We start from the raw sequence: 16,052 nt of genomic DNA on the forward strand, positions 1-16,052 counted from the left end.
TCACTTTTGAATGAACTATTCCATTTCGAGCCTTTCTGCAGATGGCTAAAAAACATAATCTGACTAAAAACTAAACTACCCTTACAAAAAGAATACTTCAAGTTAATTTATGAAGTACTTAAGTAATGTTCAAGTATATTTTTAAGTATATCTCAGATTTTGTTCATCTGAAAGAAGATAGTCATATACACCTAGGATGGCTTGAGGGTGAGTAAATCATGGGATAATTTTCATTTTTGAACTATCCCTTTAAATAGACTTCTTGAGCAGAATGAGCACCTCCTGTGGAGATCTTTCTTATCTTCCACTACATTAATCTTCAGTTTCAGGGTTCTATCAGAATGCTCCTGTGAATGAATGATGAATGTGAATCAAGGTGGTTCAGATTTGAGAAGTGAGAATGTTGGTGCTGATCTGGGAACACTGATGCTGGTCCTGAGACATGGACGGAGCCACAGAGCGGGTGAGAGAAGTGTGCTCACTGAGGTGTGAGGCCTGCTGTCGTCCACACACCTCCTCAGATGAGGGCAGAGGTGTGATGCATGTGTACAAGTGAGAATGACGGGGTCACTGGAATGAACATCACTGGACACTCTGACCCTGAGCCGAGGTCAGCTTTATGATGGATGATCAGGTAAACACTGCATTTTTCATAGTAATAATGTAATGATAATATAATAATGTCATCCAGGTTCTGAATCCAGTACACAAAAGTATTTTGTTAATTTATAACATCATAAAAGTCTCACTCAAAAATGTGTTTCATTTAGGCTACTCAGCATCATTTCAGCCCAAACCTGTATCACTTTATTTCTTCTTTCTGTGGAACACAAAAGTAAATGTTATTGCTTCTCTTTCTCATTCAATGAAAGTGTGATCATTCAAAAAAGAAAAAAGCATCAAAAGTGCCATAAAAGTAGCCCAGGCTTGTGTGATATATTCCAAATTCTTTGAAGATTTTCATAGACTTTTTTTTCTTGCAATTGAGAGTTTACATCTCACAAATCTGGCTTGCAATTACAAATTATAAAGTCAGAATTGTGAGATATAAAGTCGCAATTCTGAGAAAATTGAAGTTTATTCTGACTTTTTTTCTGGCAATTGTGAGTTTATATCTCGCAATTCTGACATTTTGTCTCTCAATTCTGACTATATCACGCAATTCTGAGAAAAAAAGTGAGAATTGCGAGATGTAAACTCGCAATTGTGAAGAAAAAGTCAGAATTGTGAGATATAAAGTCACAATTATATTCCGTGGCAGAAACTAGCTTCCATAGAATTTACACTGTTATTCACTTAAAACTTTCTCCTTTAATATGTGTCAAAGTGATTCTAAAAATACAAAGGATTTAAATAGACTCAATTCATCTTTCTGAGCAGAAGGAGTGCCCCCTGTTAGAGATCTTTTATTATTTTGGAATTCACTACATTTGAATGTCATAACATCAGTAAAAAAATACACTATATTGCCAAAAGTATTGGGACACCCCTCCAAATCATTGAATTCAGGTGTTCCAATCACTTCCAGGGCCAAAGGTGTATAAAATCAAGCACCTAAGCATGCAGACTGCTTCTACAAACATTTGTGAAAGAATGGGTCACTCTCAGAAGCTCAGTGAAGTCAAGAGTTGTACCGTGATAGGTTGGCACCTGTGCAATAAGTCCACTCGTGACATTTCCTCACTACTAAATATTCCACAGTCAACTGTTAGTGGTATCATAACAAAGTGGAAGCAATTGGGAACAACAGCAACTCAGCCACGAAGTGGTAGACCACGTAAAATCACAGAGCAGGGTCAGCGCATGCTGAGGCGCACAATGCGCAGAAGTCACCAATTTTCTGCAGAGTCAATAGCTACAGACCTCCAAACTTTGTGTGGCCTTCAGATTAGCTCAAGAACAGTGCATAGAGAGCTTCATGGAATGGGTCTCCATGGCCGAGCAGCTGCATCCAAGCCTTACATCACCAAATACAATGCAATTTGGGGATGGCCCCTTCCTGTTCCAACATGACAGCGCACCAGTGCACAAAGCAAGGCCCATAAAGACATGGATGAGCGAGTTTGGTGTGGAGGAACTTGACTGGCCTGACCTCAACCCGATAGAACACCTTTGGGATGAATTAGAGTGGAGACTGTGGGTCAGGCCTTCTCGTCCAACATCACTGTCTGACCTCACAAATGCGCTTCTAGAAGAATGGTCAAAAAATCCCATAAACACACTCCTAAACCTTGTGGAAATCCTTCCCAGAACAGTTGAGGCTGTTATAGCTGCAGAGGGTGGGCCAATTCCATATTAAACCCTACGGATTAAGAATGGGATGTCATTAAAGTCCATGTGAACGTAAAAGCAGGCGTCCGAAAAACTTTTGGCAATATAGTGTATGTCTACCTCACTTCTGTAAGATCACAATGTTTATCTCTGACATATAGAGACTTGCTGCTAAGGTTACTTTTTACTTTTAAGCTGTTTATATGCAACTGTTATATAGAGACTTTTTTAAATCTCTGTTTTCTTATATTAGGCCTATTTATCATCTCAGGACAAAGTTAACTGCAAAATGTGCAATATTCTTATATGAAAGTAACAGTGTTTATAGTGTGTATCTCATTGTGTGTCTATAGTGTGTATTTTATTGTACTTTCTTAGTATTTATCCATTGCTTGTACAGTCTTTCAGCTTTCTTTGTTATGATTATATATTATTATTATTCTCTTTTTTTACTGCTGACTCTAAGAGCTCTGCTCAAAAAAGTCCTATGCATTTGTACTGTGTGCACAAATGGCAAATAAACTGGATTAATCTTCATTCAGTTTCAGTGCTCTATCAGAATGCCACTACTGTGAATGAACAATGAATGTGAATCAGGGTGGTTCAGATTTGAGAAGTGACAATGCTGGTGCTGATCTGGGAACACTGATGCTGCCACAGAGAGGGTGAGAGAAGAGGTGTGACGTGTAGAAGTGTGAATGACGGGGTCACTGGATGAACATCACTGCACACTCTGACCCGGAGCAGAGGTCAGCTTTACCATGGAATATTTAATAAGATCCTTTTAAAATACTAATGCTAGTTTTGCTCTGAATTTTCTCATGAATTACACTCTTAAAAATAAAAATTGGAACCATATAAAAATGGCAATACACAACCTTAGATTTATGTATTTATTTTATATTTTATATGTATGTTGATTCAGTTCAGACCTGTTCAGATTAAGTGATGAAGAGACCATTTTCCTAAACTTATTCACAGGATGTTGGTAACATTTGTGAGACATTGTAAATTGCACTTTTTTCCTTCACTAGTCAGATGATAGGAGATGTGCATCAGTAGTCAAAGGATTAGTTCACTTCTGAATGAAAATTTTCTGATAATTTACTCACCCCCATGTCATCCAAGATGTTCATGTCTTTCTTTCTTCAGTCGAAAAGAAATTAAGGATTCCAGGATTATTCTCCTTATAGTGGACTTCAGTGGCCTCCAAACGGTTGAAGATCAAAATTACAGTTTCAGTTGTATTTTTTAAGAAAATGACCGATCGTTTCACTAGATAAGACCCTCATTCCTTGTCTGCACTGAAACTAATTTTGACCTTCAATCATTTGGAGACCATGGAAGTCCATTATAAGGAGAATAATCCTGGAATGTTTTCATCAAAAACCTTCATTTCTTTTCAACTGAAGAAAGAAGGACATGAACATCTTGGATGACATGGGGGTGAGTAAATTATCAGGAAAATTACATTTAAAAGTGGACTAATCCTTTAAGGAAACAGCTTTAGAGTTCAAGATTCACTGAGCCATTTAACTTAAAGGCAACTAAACATCTGAAATGTTTATAATTGCACTAAAAATGCAGTTTTAGTGTAATAAAAAGGTTTTAATAAACAGTGTAACTAAAGAATCTTCTGTTATAATAATGCTAGTATTGTCTTTACAATGAGGAAAGCAGCTGAGAAAGGTTGTTCCTTTAGAGGGTCAGTGAGGATCTCTTGTAGCTTTATGAAAATTTCTCAGGCTCTGTATTTAATGCAATAGTTTAATGTAAAGAATGTTGTTTGATTGAACTTTACAATGTTGTTAAAGGGATAGTTCACCCAAAAATAAAAATTATCCCATGATTTACTCGCCCTCAAGCCATCCTAGGTGTATAATACTATCTTCTTTCAGACAAACACAATCAGAGATATATTATAAAATATTCTGGCTCTTCCAAGCTTTATAATGTTGAATGGCGCTCCTGATTTTGAAGTCCAAAAAAGTACATCCATCCATCATAGAAGATATCCACACAACTCCAGCTTAATAAAGGCCTTCTGAAGCAAAGCGATGGGTTTTTGTAAGAAAAATATCCATATTTAAATCTTTATAAACTAAAATAACTAGCTTCCGGCAGACAGCCTACGCAAATTGAACATGGAAGCACAGAGGATAGAGCAAAACAAAACACCAATCATGAATTAAAAGTCTAAAACAAGAATTTTTAAAAAGAAATATTGGAGGACTTCAATAGATAGATAGATAGATAGATAGAAGAGGAGCTTGAGTTTCTTGCCCAGCCCTATTTGTTTGAACCATGAGAGGTTTTCTAAGCTTATGCAACTCCTATACATAGTGTCAAAGATTACTCTTTTGGCACAAGTCGAGTTGCGAAAGCTAGTTAAAGTTTTAAATATGGATATTTTTCTTACAAAATCCCATCACTTCACTTCAAAAGGCCTTTATTAACCCCCTGGAGTCATATGGATTATTTTTTATGATGGATGGATGCACTTTTTAGGACTTCAAAATCAGGAGCACCATTCACTACCATTATAATGCTTGGAAGAGCCAGAATATTTTTTAATATAACTCCGACTGTGTTCATCTGAAATAAGTTAGTCATATACACTTGTAGGATGGCTTGAGGGTGAGTAAATCATGGGGTAATTTTCATTTTTGGGTGAACTATCCCTTAACATTGAAGTTACACTGTGAATCATTATTTCACTTTTTTCATTGAAAGTAAATATAGTAAATAAAGTAAATATAAGGAGGCATTGTAGAAATGATCTAATTTTGTACATATAAAATGTAGCCTAATTAATCTGTCTTTATGTTGTTGTTTTATTTTAGTTTTACAACGTCAGAATACATACTTTAAAAAATGTAGGCATATTTTCCACTTATTTGCTTAAGTTCAGTTTCACCATTACCTCCTCAATTTCTAACAGCAGTGTGTTTTTTAAAAAGTAAATTGAGATGTGAGAAACTGGTGAACATTTAAATAAGCCATGGAATTTCCTCTGAAATAATCCATTACGTGTATTTTGGAATTTGCACAGTGCTGTGATCTAAATGATTAAGTCAATCTTGGCTTGAGGGAAAGGTTATGGGCCGGCCACTGCATTATTAAAATATTTTGAAAATATAACTTAATCAGACCAATAAATCAATGTTAGCGAGCTAGACATTAGGTTTAAACTAAACCATTTAAACTGACACCATAATGTCAGTCACATATTAGCTCATACCGTTCATAAAAAAGAAAGAAGACAAAAAAAATAATTTGACTCTAGTACATCAGTTAATTACAAGAACAAATCACATCTTCAAATATACTGCGTGCTCTAACTAATCCATTTCTTGTTATTTTAAATTAAAGATTTGTGTTGACTTGCTTTAAAGAAAACACATTGGTCAGGCTTGGGGAGCAGCAGGCTGGTGATTACTGACATTCCTGACCATGGGGGAGAAGATTTTTTAAGAGCCGTTAGTGGCAGGGGGTTTCCAAGTCTCTGAGATCAGCAAATGTTAAAACAGACTGGGACTAGACAGACCCCCATAAGCCAGAACACTCCCAAATGAACAGAATAAACAACATACAATTGCCACCCTCACTATCTGATGCTCTTAGCTTCTATCTATCTATCTATTGACCATTTAAATGAGTTTCATAACATAGCCATTACACTTACTCATTTACAGTTTCTCTCAGTCGCTTTGGTACATCTCTTGATTCACCCAAAAATTAAACTTCTGTCATCATTTACTCACCCTCAAGTAGTTCCAAACCCGAATGAATGTCTTTGATCTGCTGAACACAAAGGAAGATATTTTGGAGAAAGTCTGAAACCAGGCCGCTTTGGAGCACCATTGACTTCCATAGTAGGAAAGAAACAAAGGAATTTATACAGTTTTGGAAGAACATGAGGGTGCGTAAATTTTTGGGTCAACTATCTTTTTAAGATTTGCAAACCAGTAAGTGCGTTTCTTAAGACAATTCGTACAAACAGCACAACACGATGGATTACCAGCAAAAGCCTTTAACCTGCCTAAAATCCTTAGTTTATCTCTCAAAAGTAAGTATTTATGTCGATGAACATATCAGTGCCATCAGAATGACAAGTCAAGATAGTCCAAATGTTTAGCCATGTTGTCAATATAACAATGTACTCTGCCAGTATTTTCAGATGTAAACTATGGCTACAATTTTGATGACAATGATTGAAAATGCACAAGACTGCGCTTTCTGTATGGCATATTTAAATTTCAACAGTACAAAGTACAGTAACAAACTGTAACAAATAGGCCTATTTATCTACAATAGCCTATATCATAATGACATTGAGGAAATTAACTTTTCACCATCTATTTGCAAGACTGCGTTTGCCCTTCACCTCTTTTACTAATTAGATTAGTAAAAGTGAAGGAAAACACAGCCGTTAATTGATTCATCGCATTATCTGTTATCTCAACTGTATGTTTAATCAATAGCTCGTCGCTATCAATAGCTGTCCATTTGTGCCTTTTGCCTGACGCGGGTCAGTTTGCTGGCTCTATAGGAGGTCGGAGTGACGCAGTCTCGCAAATTTGCTCCTCCAAATGGAGCGACGAAGTCCATCAAGCCCCTATTAAGACCTCATTAAATTCGCTTAGTGAGATATTTTGCACCCTTCTTAACGGGCTGAAGTGTGAACGCGTGCTTTTAGACAAACAGCGCGAGACCCGCTCGGACTGACCGCGGATCGGCTTTAGTTCTCCAGCTTTTGACGACTCCTTCGAGTGTTTAAGTTATGAGCTGTTTTCAGATCAGTGGTTGAAGGCGGTAATTAAAGAATCAACAGACAGCAGCAGGGACGGGTCATTAGAAAATCAAAATGTATCCTACGCGTCTAAAGGTTATTTTGAAATAAAGATGTTCTATGAGATGAAGAAAAAATTTGCGCGTTAAAAAATTGCTTTGTAGTATAACCTCAGCTAGCTAAATACTAGCTAAAAACTAGCTTAGCTAGTATAACTAGCTAAATAAAAACATAGCTAGGCCTGCATGTTATTGTGCATATAATTATGCATTTTTTAAAAAAAGAACAGGGTTACATTTCTCATTGAAGCTCATGACACTACATGCTGTTTAGAATTTAAAGGATTAGTTCACTTTCAAATGAAAAATACCCCAAGCTTTATTCACCCTCAAGCCATCCTAGTATATGACTTTCTTCTTTCTGATGAACACAATCAGAGAAATATTAATAAATATCCTGATACATCCAAGCTTTATAATGACAGTAAGTGATTCCAATGAGTATTCGCTGAAGGAAGTGCTTCCATCCACATCCATAATAAACGTGTAATCCACACGGCCTTCTGAAGCGAAGAGATGCGTTTGTGTAAAAAATATCCATATTTAACAAAGTTATGAAGTAAAATAACTTCTGCGAGACCGCCTTCGGTATTCAACTTAGGAAGAAAGCGCAACACATCTCGCAGTTCAAAAAACGTATTCAACTTATGGAAAAAGAATAACTAACGCGACACTAGTTTCGTTTTTTTTTTTTCCGTAACTTGAATACGGAAGACGGTTTGGCGGAAGCTAAATATTTTAAATATTTTCTTACACAAATGCATCGATTTGCTTCAGAAGTCCTTTATTAACCCCCCGGAGCTGTGTGGAGTACATTTATGATGGATGGATGGATGTGGATGGGAGGCACTTTCTTCAGCTCATACTCGTTGGTATCGCTCACTGCCATTATAAAGCTCGGAAGCGTCAGGATGTTTATTAATATATCTCTGATTGTGTTCATCGGAAATAAGAAAGTCATATTCATCTAGGATGGCTTGAGGGTGAATAAATCTTGGTATAATTTTCATTTAAAAGTGAACTAATCATTTAGCGCTTCTATAAATGTTCAGTTTTAGTAGATAATCAAGAGGTTGCTGTAAACAAAATCAAAATGGAAACAACTAACAAAATAAAGTATTAAAATAAGAGTTCAATAACATGGGGACAGTACTGTTTTTTATTGATTGGCCTAACCCAAAGGAACAAAATCTTGTCAACAAAAAATATTTAAAACTACAGGCATAGGATTATATAAGGGACATTAATAGAAAATACGATGTTGTTGGCTAAATATAGCCTATAAGGAACAGCAATTTTGATCACGACTGCGTAGTCAACTCAATTTAACGTAGCGTCAAAACCTAACTATATTATATATGGTCCCACTCCCCCTGTGTCGCCCCCCGTCGTCTTTCTCGCAGATGGTGTGTAAGTTTGCCCCTCCGTGTTGTTGCAATAACCTCACGGTACCAGATTTCTCACCCTCACGCTGGGGCGCACTGTTTATACAACTGGAGAAGTCTTCACACCAAAATGTCCATAGCAGTCTCTATCCCAATCATTTGGCAAACAGCACCAAACCCCCTCTCAAAACAACCTCCGATCATTTGGCATCGGCACCATCGCCCAGCCCCGCCTCTGCAGCACCAGCTCCATATAAACCTCGAGAGCGAGTCTCCTTCATTCATTCACTTCCCTCAGGAGGACAACGACTCACCCACAGCGTCCATCACTCGGAGATCTTCCAAAACAGGACTATTTGGGACTATCGCCAAGAAAGAAAAGCGAGAAAGATGAATTCGGTGTGCTTTGCCGCTCCAATTTCCAATACTATGAACAAGCAGTCAAGCAGGTGAGCATTCTATTCTATTCTATTCTATTCTATTCTATTCTATTCTATTCTATTCTATTCTATTCGTATATAAAGGTTGACTGTTAAATGCTAAAATATTACTATCGTTCGACCCACAGCCCAGCTTCCCTGTGGAGACCGTGGCTCGTGACCAGAAAAGATGCTCAAACTGAATGCCGGAAAACCAAGCTTGCTTGTGTAAGTTTTTCCATCACTGCAATTCTAATATTTCAATGGAATTTCCATCTGTTTAGGAATGTTATTAGGCTCAGAAAACACATGGTACCGTAACGCACCTCTGTCAACGCCACAGCGCTATATTTTATTAGCCTTCGTGTAATTCAACGGCTTTTGTTTTGTATTGTTTTGTTTGTTTGAATGGTGACTTGTAGAGTTTTTTTTTTTTTTAAAGCAGCATCAGGTAGCTTTAAGGTGACAGACAGGCATGTGGTGAGCATTAGGCAGCAGAAAGTGCGACTGTGGAGCTGTTTCATTGACACCGAGCCATTCAGTGACGCAAAGGCGAACTGAGAGAGACACTCGGCCATATGGCACCGCTGTCTTGAGTGTGAGCGCTGAGTCTGTGCCCAGAGACGAGGTGTAGGGGAAAACAGCTCCCAGAGAGCAAGCGCTAACTCGCTTGCCAAGATTTAAGCAGACACCTCTAGGTTTGGGAAAGGGAATTGGAGTCATTTTCCCACAAACACTTTAGCCTGACACCCTCCATGTCACAGCTTTTGCATCCTGCCCAGGGTGTTATACACCCACGAAGCTGGCAGTGATATCACCTCATAAACACTGGACAGGAAGCATTGTTTTGAGTTGAGTTTTGTGCCTGTGGTCTTACACGTCTTTTCTCACTCTTTCCAGCCTTACTCCAGGCCAGAAGTGCCCAGTAACACTACAACAGATGGCAAGATGCAATCTTTCCAGCACCCTGTCAGGTCAGTACACATTTCATTTTGCTTGAGCAATAGTTTTGTTTTGCAACATGTTTCTCCTTTAGTCCTAAACCCCTAATCTGTTCCAAATAAGGCTTATTTTACCACAAAAAAAGAGCTTCTTTGTATTGTAAAATGTGATATTAAATACTGAAATATTTTTCAGTGTATTTACCAGTTTCTTCACATTTTAGGCTGTACTGGCCCAGATCGAAATCCTACGACTACCTCTTCAGCGACGGCGAGGCCCTGCTCAGAAATTTCCCAGTGCAGGCCACCATTAACTTCTACGATGAGTCAGACAGCGAAGAGGAGGAGGACAGCTGTGACGAAGAGGACGACAGCGACGTCGAGGAGTGTCTTAAACTTAACGGTCACTTCACCAGTTACAACTGAGCATCCGCCGTCTCTGCAAATGTGACTTTACGCTGAGGAAAAGTTCATGAATTTAACATCGACGCTGGATAATGCCACATCGTGCTCTATTAGAGAACTCGTGCCATCAATAATTCATCGCATGGACGTGGTCTGTCTTTCTTGTGAGCATCTAAAGCACAACCAGAATGATTTAACTGATTGTTTTATGCAGGAAACACTAATGCAGAGACTTGCTTAAATGTGTTTCCTGTTAGGAACAGTGAAAATTCATTCCCACATTGGGAATTGTTGTTTTTAGAGCGATCTCAGGATTCTTCTTTTTGTATATAATATTCTATTTGTATTCTATTACCCATCCCTAACTTATGATTTATGTACATTTGATGTATATATGTATTTATGGCATATTTTTCTACTTTTGTACTTTTGATTTAAAATAAAATCTATTTAAATGATTGCAAACCTTGTGCTTCTTCAGACAGGTCTGTTTTTTGAACTCTCGTGTCCTTTGATGTTCTCTGACTCTATCTGCTGACTAGAAGTGGCTCTGCTGTTCGTCCATGTTTCAAACAAAAGAGGGTTGATAAAGGGCACAGTCCACAATGACAGTGTCCTCCTAAAAATGTCTGATGTTCAAGATTGGACTCTTCCTGTAAAGTCACCGAGTTAACAGAGACCTGACTTGATGGCTTTGCTTTATCTATAGATATAGGAGGAAAAGCAGTTTCTTATAGGAGGCCACTGAAGTGGCTGTATCAGCCAATGGGCCAGAAAAAATTCTCTAGGACATGCAGCCCAAGTCAGAATATTTTGGCAACGGCAAGCCGCTGTTTGCAGATATGTTATTAATTTAATACATTATTATGTATCTATATGTTATAATCGGCCAAGGTTAAAATGCAATGCTTAATTTGTATAATACATAGCAGGCGGTCCTTGCTTCATCTTTTACTTATCTTCACTAAGGAAAGCAGAATTAAGATTCAGCACAAATTTGCTGTCTAATATACATAATTTAGTTACTGAAAATTTCAAAAGATTGGTGGACATTTAGGACAGTCAGCCCAATTGGGTTGTTATATTTAAAAGGACTTTAAAGGTCATTTTGCAACCTTGTGACATGCTGATATTACAAAAATCACTATGGCAAGCCATTTAAGCATTTAATTCCCCTGGCCCTACTAGTTGTAATTTAGTTTTGACTAGTCAAAATTCCAATTCCAGATATCTATTCTGCAATTAATTCCAATCGTAATTGGAATTAAGATATCCGCAATGTGATTATGACTAATCATATGTATTAAAGATATCTACAATGCTATTTTGACTAGTCATATTCTTCCATTGAAAAATATCTTCTGATATCCACAAATGAGTTCTGACTAGAAATTGTAATTAAAGATATCTATAATTGATTTCAGGCATAATTCTAACTAGAGATATATCTCAAATTACAATTTTACAATAGTGATAAAGATATAATAATATGGCAAGCCGTTTTAGCATTAAATACCCCTGGATGTACTAGTCAAAATTCCAATTCCTGCGGAGCCCCGGACATGACATGCAGGGAAAAAAATAATAGGCTAAAGTGTGCACATGATTTACTAATGCTGGGTACACACTAAAAGATTTTTGAAAACTTTTAAGATTTTCAAAATGTGAGAGACCACAAACATGAGGACCAAAAATCCTAGATTTAACCGTTTTGCTCCTATAGTGTGTGGTGTGCCTTGATGTGATAAAGACAACACACCACACACAAACAGACTTTCAACCAGAGTCCCGACTGTGAACATGAGAAATCTCGCAAAATCTCTCGAGACTTCAGAGTAAACATGACGGACGATAGGTAGGAAGAAATCGCATTGATAGTGTTTGAAATGATTTTGGTATGTTTTACAGGTGCTGTTGCCACAAATCGATAAGCTGTCCAAATGCATTTAACTGTGTGCTGCGCCATGACTGTGTTTGTTATGCTTCCGTCAGCTCACTTTCTGATTGGATATTGTTTCGTTTCACGTGACAATCTCCAGAGCGTGCGCGTGTTTGTCCTCAGGGTTCCCCCCACACATCAGGATTTCTGATCATAAATATTCAATGTTTAATATTTACGATTTGCAATCAGGGTGCCTCCGACGTTCTTCTGAGCAGGTTCGGTCACTCTTAACACACCTCACACCACAGGAAAATCTGATAAGATAATCTGTAGAACCATCAAGATAATCAGGACATTACCTAGGATTGTTGAAAGAGGAGGAATCGACCCAAAATCAGCCTGATTATCTTGTGGTGTGTACCCAGCTTAATTTATACCTTCGATTTACTAAATCGTGGACATGATTTATAAATCGACAGAATGAAATAGTAAATTGAGGGAACTAAATAGTATGTTGTGCGCACGTTTTAGTAAATCGAGGGAACGAAATAGTAAATCATGTGCACAATTTATTAAATCGAGGGAACAAATTAGAAAATCGTGCGCACTATTTTTTTTCTTGCATGTTATGTGCGGGGCTCTGTAAATTCCAGATATTTTTAAAGATATCCAAAATACGTTTGATACCTGAAAGTAATTTATTACTAGTCAAAATACAATTGTGGATATCTTGAATTGGATTTTTGACTAGGCAGAACTTATTAATAGAGATCTTGAATTAAATCATCAAATATATGTGCAATTGAATTATAGATATCTCAATCTGATTTTTGGAAGACCTTTCTTTGGAGATATCTGCATTTAGCTTTGAGACTAGGAAGAATTTCAATAGATATCTGGAATTAACATTCTGACCAGTCAAAATTCCTTTTTCATGCAAACACACCTTTGCTAAGCCCCACCTTAAACATTTTATTAACCAATCCTGCCTTGGAAACTGTTGTCATCCGCCATTTTGTCAAAGAATTGTTTAATAAAAGTCCTGTATCTTTGGGTCATTTAATGCCAGTTAAACATTTATGGACTTGTAATCTTTTTAAAAATCAGCCTTTACCTTTTTGGATCTGCTTTGATTCTGAAGCATTGTTGTTAATCACATTTATTTGTTCTATATTTCACTTTTTTTGGCATACAATTTCATTGTTCTTCACTCTTGTCTTTTCAAAATATGTAATAATAAATTAAGACAAGTTTTTGGTACTCTATCTTTATTGAACATTACACTCAAGTTGGTCCATTTTTCAACATGATTTAATTAAAATCACAGCGCTATATAAATGCATGTTGGAGACTTTTTAAACAAAGCACTCGCGTCTCTTCATAAAATTGAGTTTAAGCCACTGGAGTCACATGGAGTACTTTAATGATGTCATTCCTATCTTTCTAGACCTTGAAAGTGGTAGTTGCACTGAATATCTGTCTCTGTCAAAAATATCTTAATTTGTGTTCCGAAGATGAACGAAGGTCTTACGGGTGTGGAACGACACGAGGGTGAGTAATTTATGACAGAGTTTTCATTTTTGGGTGAACTAACCCTTTATGTAATTCATCCAGTGAGCAGACTACTGTTGTTAGCAGTTAGCACTAAGCATTAGGCGGGGAGGGGCTCTGGTGAGGGGGTGGAGCTGAGTAAATTAAAGGCCAAAGTACTTAACTTTTTACGCATATGGGAGGGTCAGTGTACAGTGTGCGTAACGCGATTTTCATCATCAGAATAGTACGCACACCACTTTTGCTGTAATTAGTTTATCCACAAGGTGGCAACCATGCCCCCAGGGCGTCAATTTACAAGGTAGTCAAAGAACATCTGAATATATTTATTATATATTTTGAAGAGACAAGAGTGAAGAACAATGGAATTATACAACAAAAATGTGAAAAAGCAAAAGCTTTTTTTTTTTTTTTCATCTGATGATAGAACCCATCCTGTTTGAAGTTCCAGTAGTGTCAGTTTCTTTTCAAATGTTCTATGGTCAAAAAAAGAAGAAGAAAAAAAGTTTTTTAGCAGCAAACTCTCAAGATGGGTTTAAAAGTACAAGGGTTAAAAGTACCCATGGGTACAATAACATATACTGCTGGATCTTAAATGTTGTGGGCCTGTTTTTATGCTGGAGATCCTGGACATCTTGTTCAGGTACATGATATCATGGATTCTACCAAATACCAAACAGATAACAAAAAAACAAAAAAACAAAAAACAAAAACCTGACTGTCCCTTCTAGAAATCATATAATGGCCAATGTTTAGATCTTCCAAAAGGACAATGATCCAAAAACAAACATCAAAACCAAAACAAATGTGTCACTGAGCACAAAATGAAGCTTCTGCCATGGCCATGCCAGTTCCCTCACCTGAATCCTAAAGAAAATGAGTAGAGTGAACTAAAGACAAGAAGCACCAACATTGATCTAGGAATCTGAAGGGTCTGGAAAGATTCTGTATGGAGGAATGCTCTCTGATCTCTTGTCAGGCGTTCTTCAAATTCATCCGGCATTATAGAAGAAAACTCAGAGCTGTTATCTTGGCAAAATGAGGTTGCAAAAAGTACTGAATAAAAGGGTATGATTAATTGTGAGAAATGTGTATTAGAGAAAAACATTTATTTCATGAGATCCTAAAAGTGTGCATACACACACTACACAACACACGGATTTTGCATACTCAAAAAAGTAAATTCCCTTTATCAACTCAATCAGTGGAAAATTGTGCATACCTGCATTGTCACAGTCTCCTCCCTGAAATAACCCATCCTTGTTATACTGGCAAGTTCAACAGAACACGATAATACGGATGGCAAATGCCATCTGTGCCAACACATTACTACATTTTCCTACTCATATCCTTTCCTTTTTTGTTTTTTAAAACAATCTAACAGGGAAGCATATTATTCTCAATTTCCATTGGCAAATTAGTTTATTTGTTTTAGGCATTATTCTATATATTTTAGGATGTTTAAATATTTTGAGTTGAAACAGAACAGATATTTTTAGATTTTTCAAAAATAATACATCAATGTGTCACCGACAGAACATTTAAAATTTAAAACATACAAGTATTTCAGTTTCCTTCAAATTTGACAAAATATTTTCATAATGTTGAGAAGAAATAAGGGGTCATCATTAGGTTTCTTTCCATCTTCACACGACACCACTGACAACATACCTGTGTGTGTCATCACACCTACTCAAACTGGGCAAGGGACCGCTTGAACACCGAATGAGTCCGGCAGCGTCTGTCTTTATACCGTCTGCTAATCATGTGCACTATTACTTCAGGAAAATGCTTTCTTGTCATAACTAAATTCACAAGAGTGTCAAATTAAAAGTGAAGTTTTAAATCATTCTATTTCCTTCATTACTTATAGCTCACACCAGTCAAAGAACGCATGCACATGGCCCAGAGTGTGCTTATGGTGAGCACATATTTACAGCAATTTTTATTTATTTTTTATAAAACCCAATGTGCACATGGGAAATAGTTTACGCAAATTTCAAAAGGTCCAAACTTCAAGTAGTCCATAAACAAATGTCAACAAAAACATCCAACATCAGACTGCTAGTAGAATTTCATTTGATGACACAATAGCACAGCAAAACACAGAGACAGTAATTGGGGGAAAAAAAAGTCCCTGTCTCCGTGAAACCAAAAACATTTATTTGCTGCAGTTTGAGTCAAGTACGCTAGTCCTTTTACACTGGGTGCTGTTGTTACTCCAAACCCAGGAGGTAGTTGATGCCTTGTACCAGCCCGATGATAACAGGCTGCCAGGCCACGAGGTAGCGCAGCCAGTCCAGCAGCTGTCCGTACATGACATGAGGTCTCTCCCATCTAAGGACGG

At 37.2% G+C, this 16,052-nt stretch overlaps 2 protein-coding genes across 2 annotated transcripts in view; one reads left to right on the forward strand and one right to left on the reverse strand.

Moving 5' to 3' along the window:
* The first annotated feature begins 8,816 nt into the window (after positions 1-8,816).
* On the forward strand, positions 8,817-10,669 carry ripply1 (ripply transcriptional repressor 1). Its single transcript, XM_067376871.1, has 4 exons — positions 8,817-8,956; positions 9,076-9,154; positions 9,827-9,900; positions 10,092-10,669. Exons 1-4 carry the CDS (start codon positions 8,898-8,900, stop codon positions 10,291-10,293), a joined length of 414 nt encoding a protein of 137 aa, XP_067232972.1. The 5' UTR covers positions 8,817-8,897; the 3' UTR covers positions 10,294-10,669.
* A 2,833-nt stretch (positions 10,670-13,502) lies between these two features.
* The window catches only part of rnf121 (ring finger protein 121), a 32,007-nt gene continuing 29,457 nt past the window's right edge, over positions 13,503-16,052 (reverse strand). The window contains exon 9 of the mRNA XM_067376502.1: positions 13,503-16,042. Within this exon, the coding sequence (XP_067232603.1) occupies positions 15,922-16,042 (121 nt within the window). The 3' untranslated portion in view covers positions 13,503-15,921. The remainder of the gene's footprint in view (positions 16,043-16,052) is intronic.

Source organism: Chanodichthys erythropterus, chromosome 22, assembly GCF_024489055.1.
Source record: "Chanodichthys erythropterus isolate Z2021 chromosome 22, ASM2448905v1, whole genome shotgun sequence".
NCBI lineage: Eukaryota > Metazoa > Chordata > Actinopteri > Cypriniformes > Xenocyprididae > Chanodichthys > Chanodichthys erythropterus.

Bases quoted from the DNA above. Each gene is read 5' to 3' on its own strand.
- ripply1 (XM_067376871.1), top strand. From the start codon at position 8,898: ATGAATTCGGTGTGCTTTGCCGCTCCAATTTCCAATACTATGAACAAG. The intron at 8,957-9,075 runs GTGAGCATTCTA...TTCGACCCACAG, and splicing joins ATGAACAAGCAGTCAAGCAG to CCCAGCTTCCCTGTGGAGAC. The intron at 9,155-9,826 runs GTAAGTTTTTCC...CACTCTTTCCAG, and splicing joins GGAAAACCAAGCTTGCTTGT to CCTTACTCCAGGCCAGAAGT.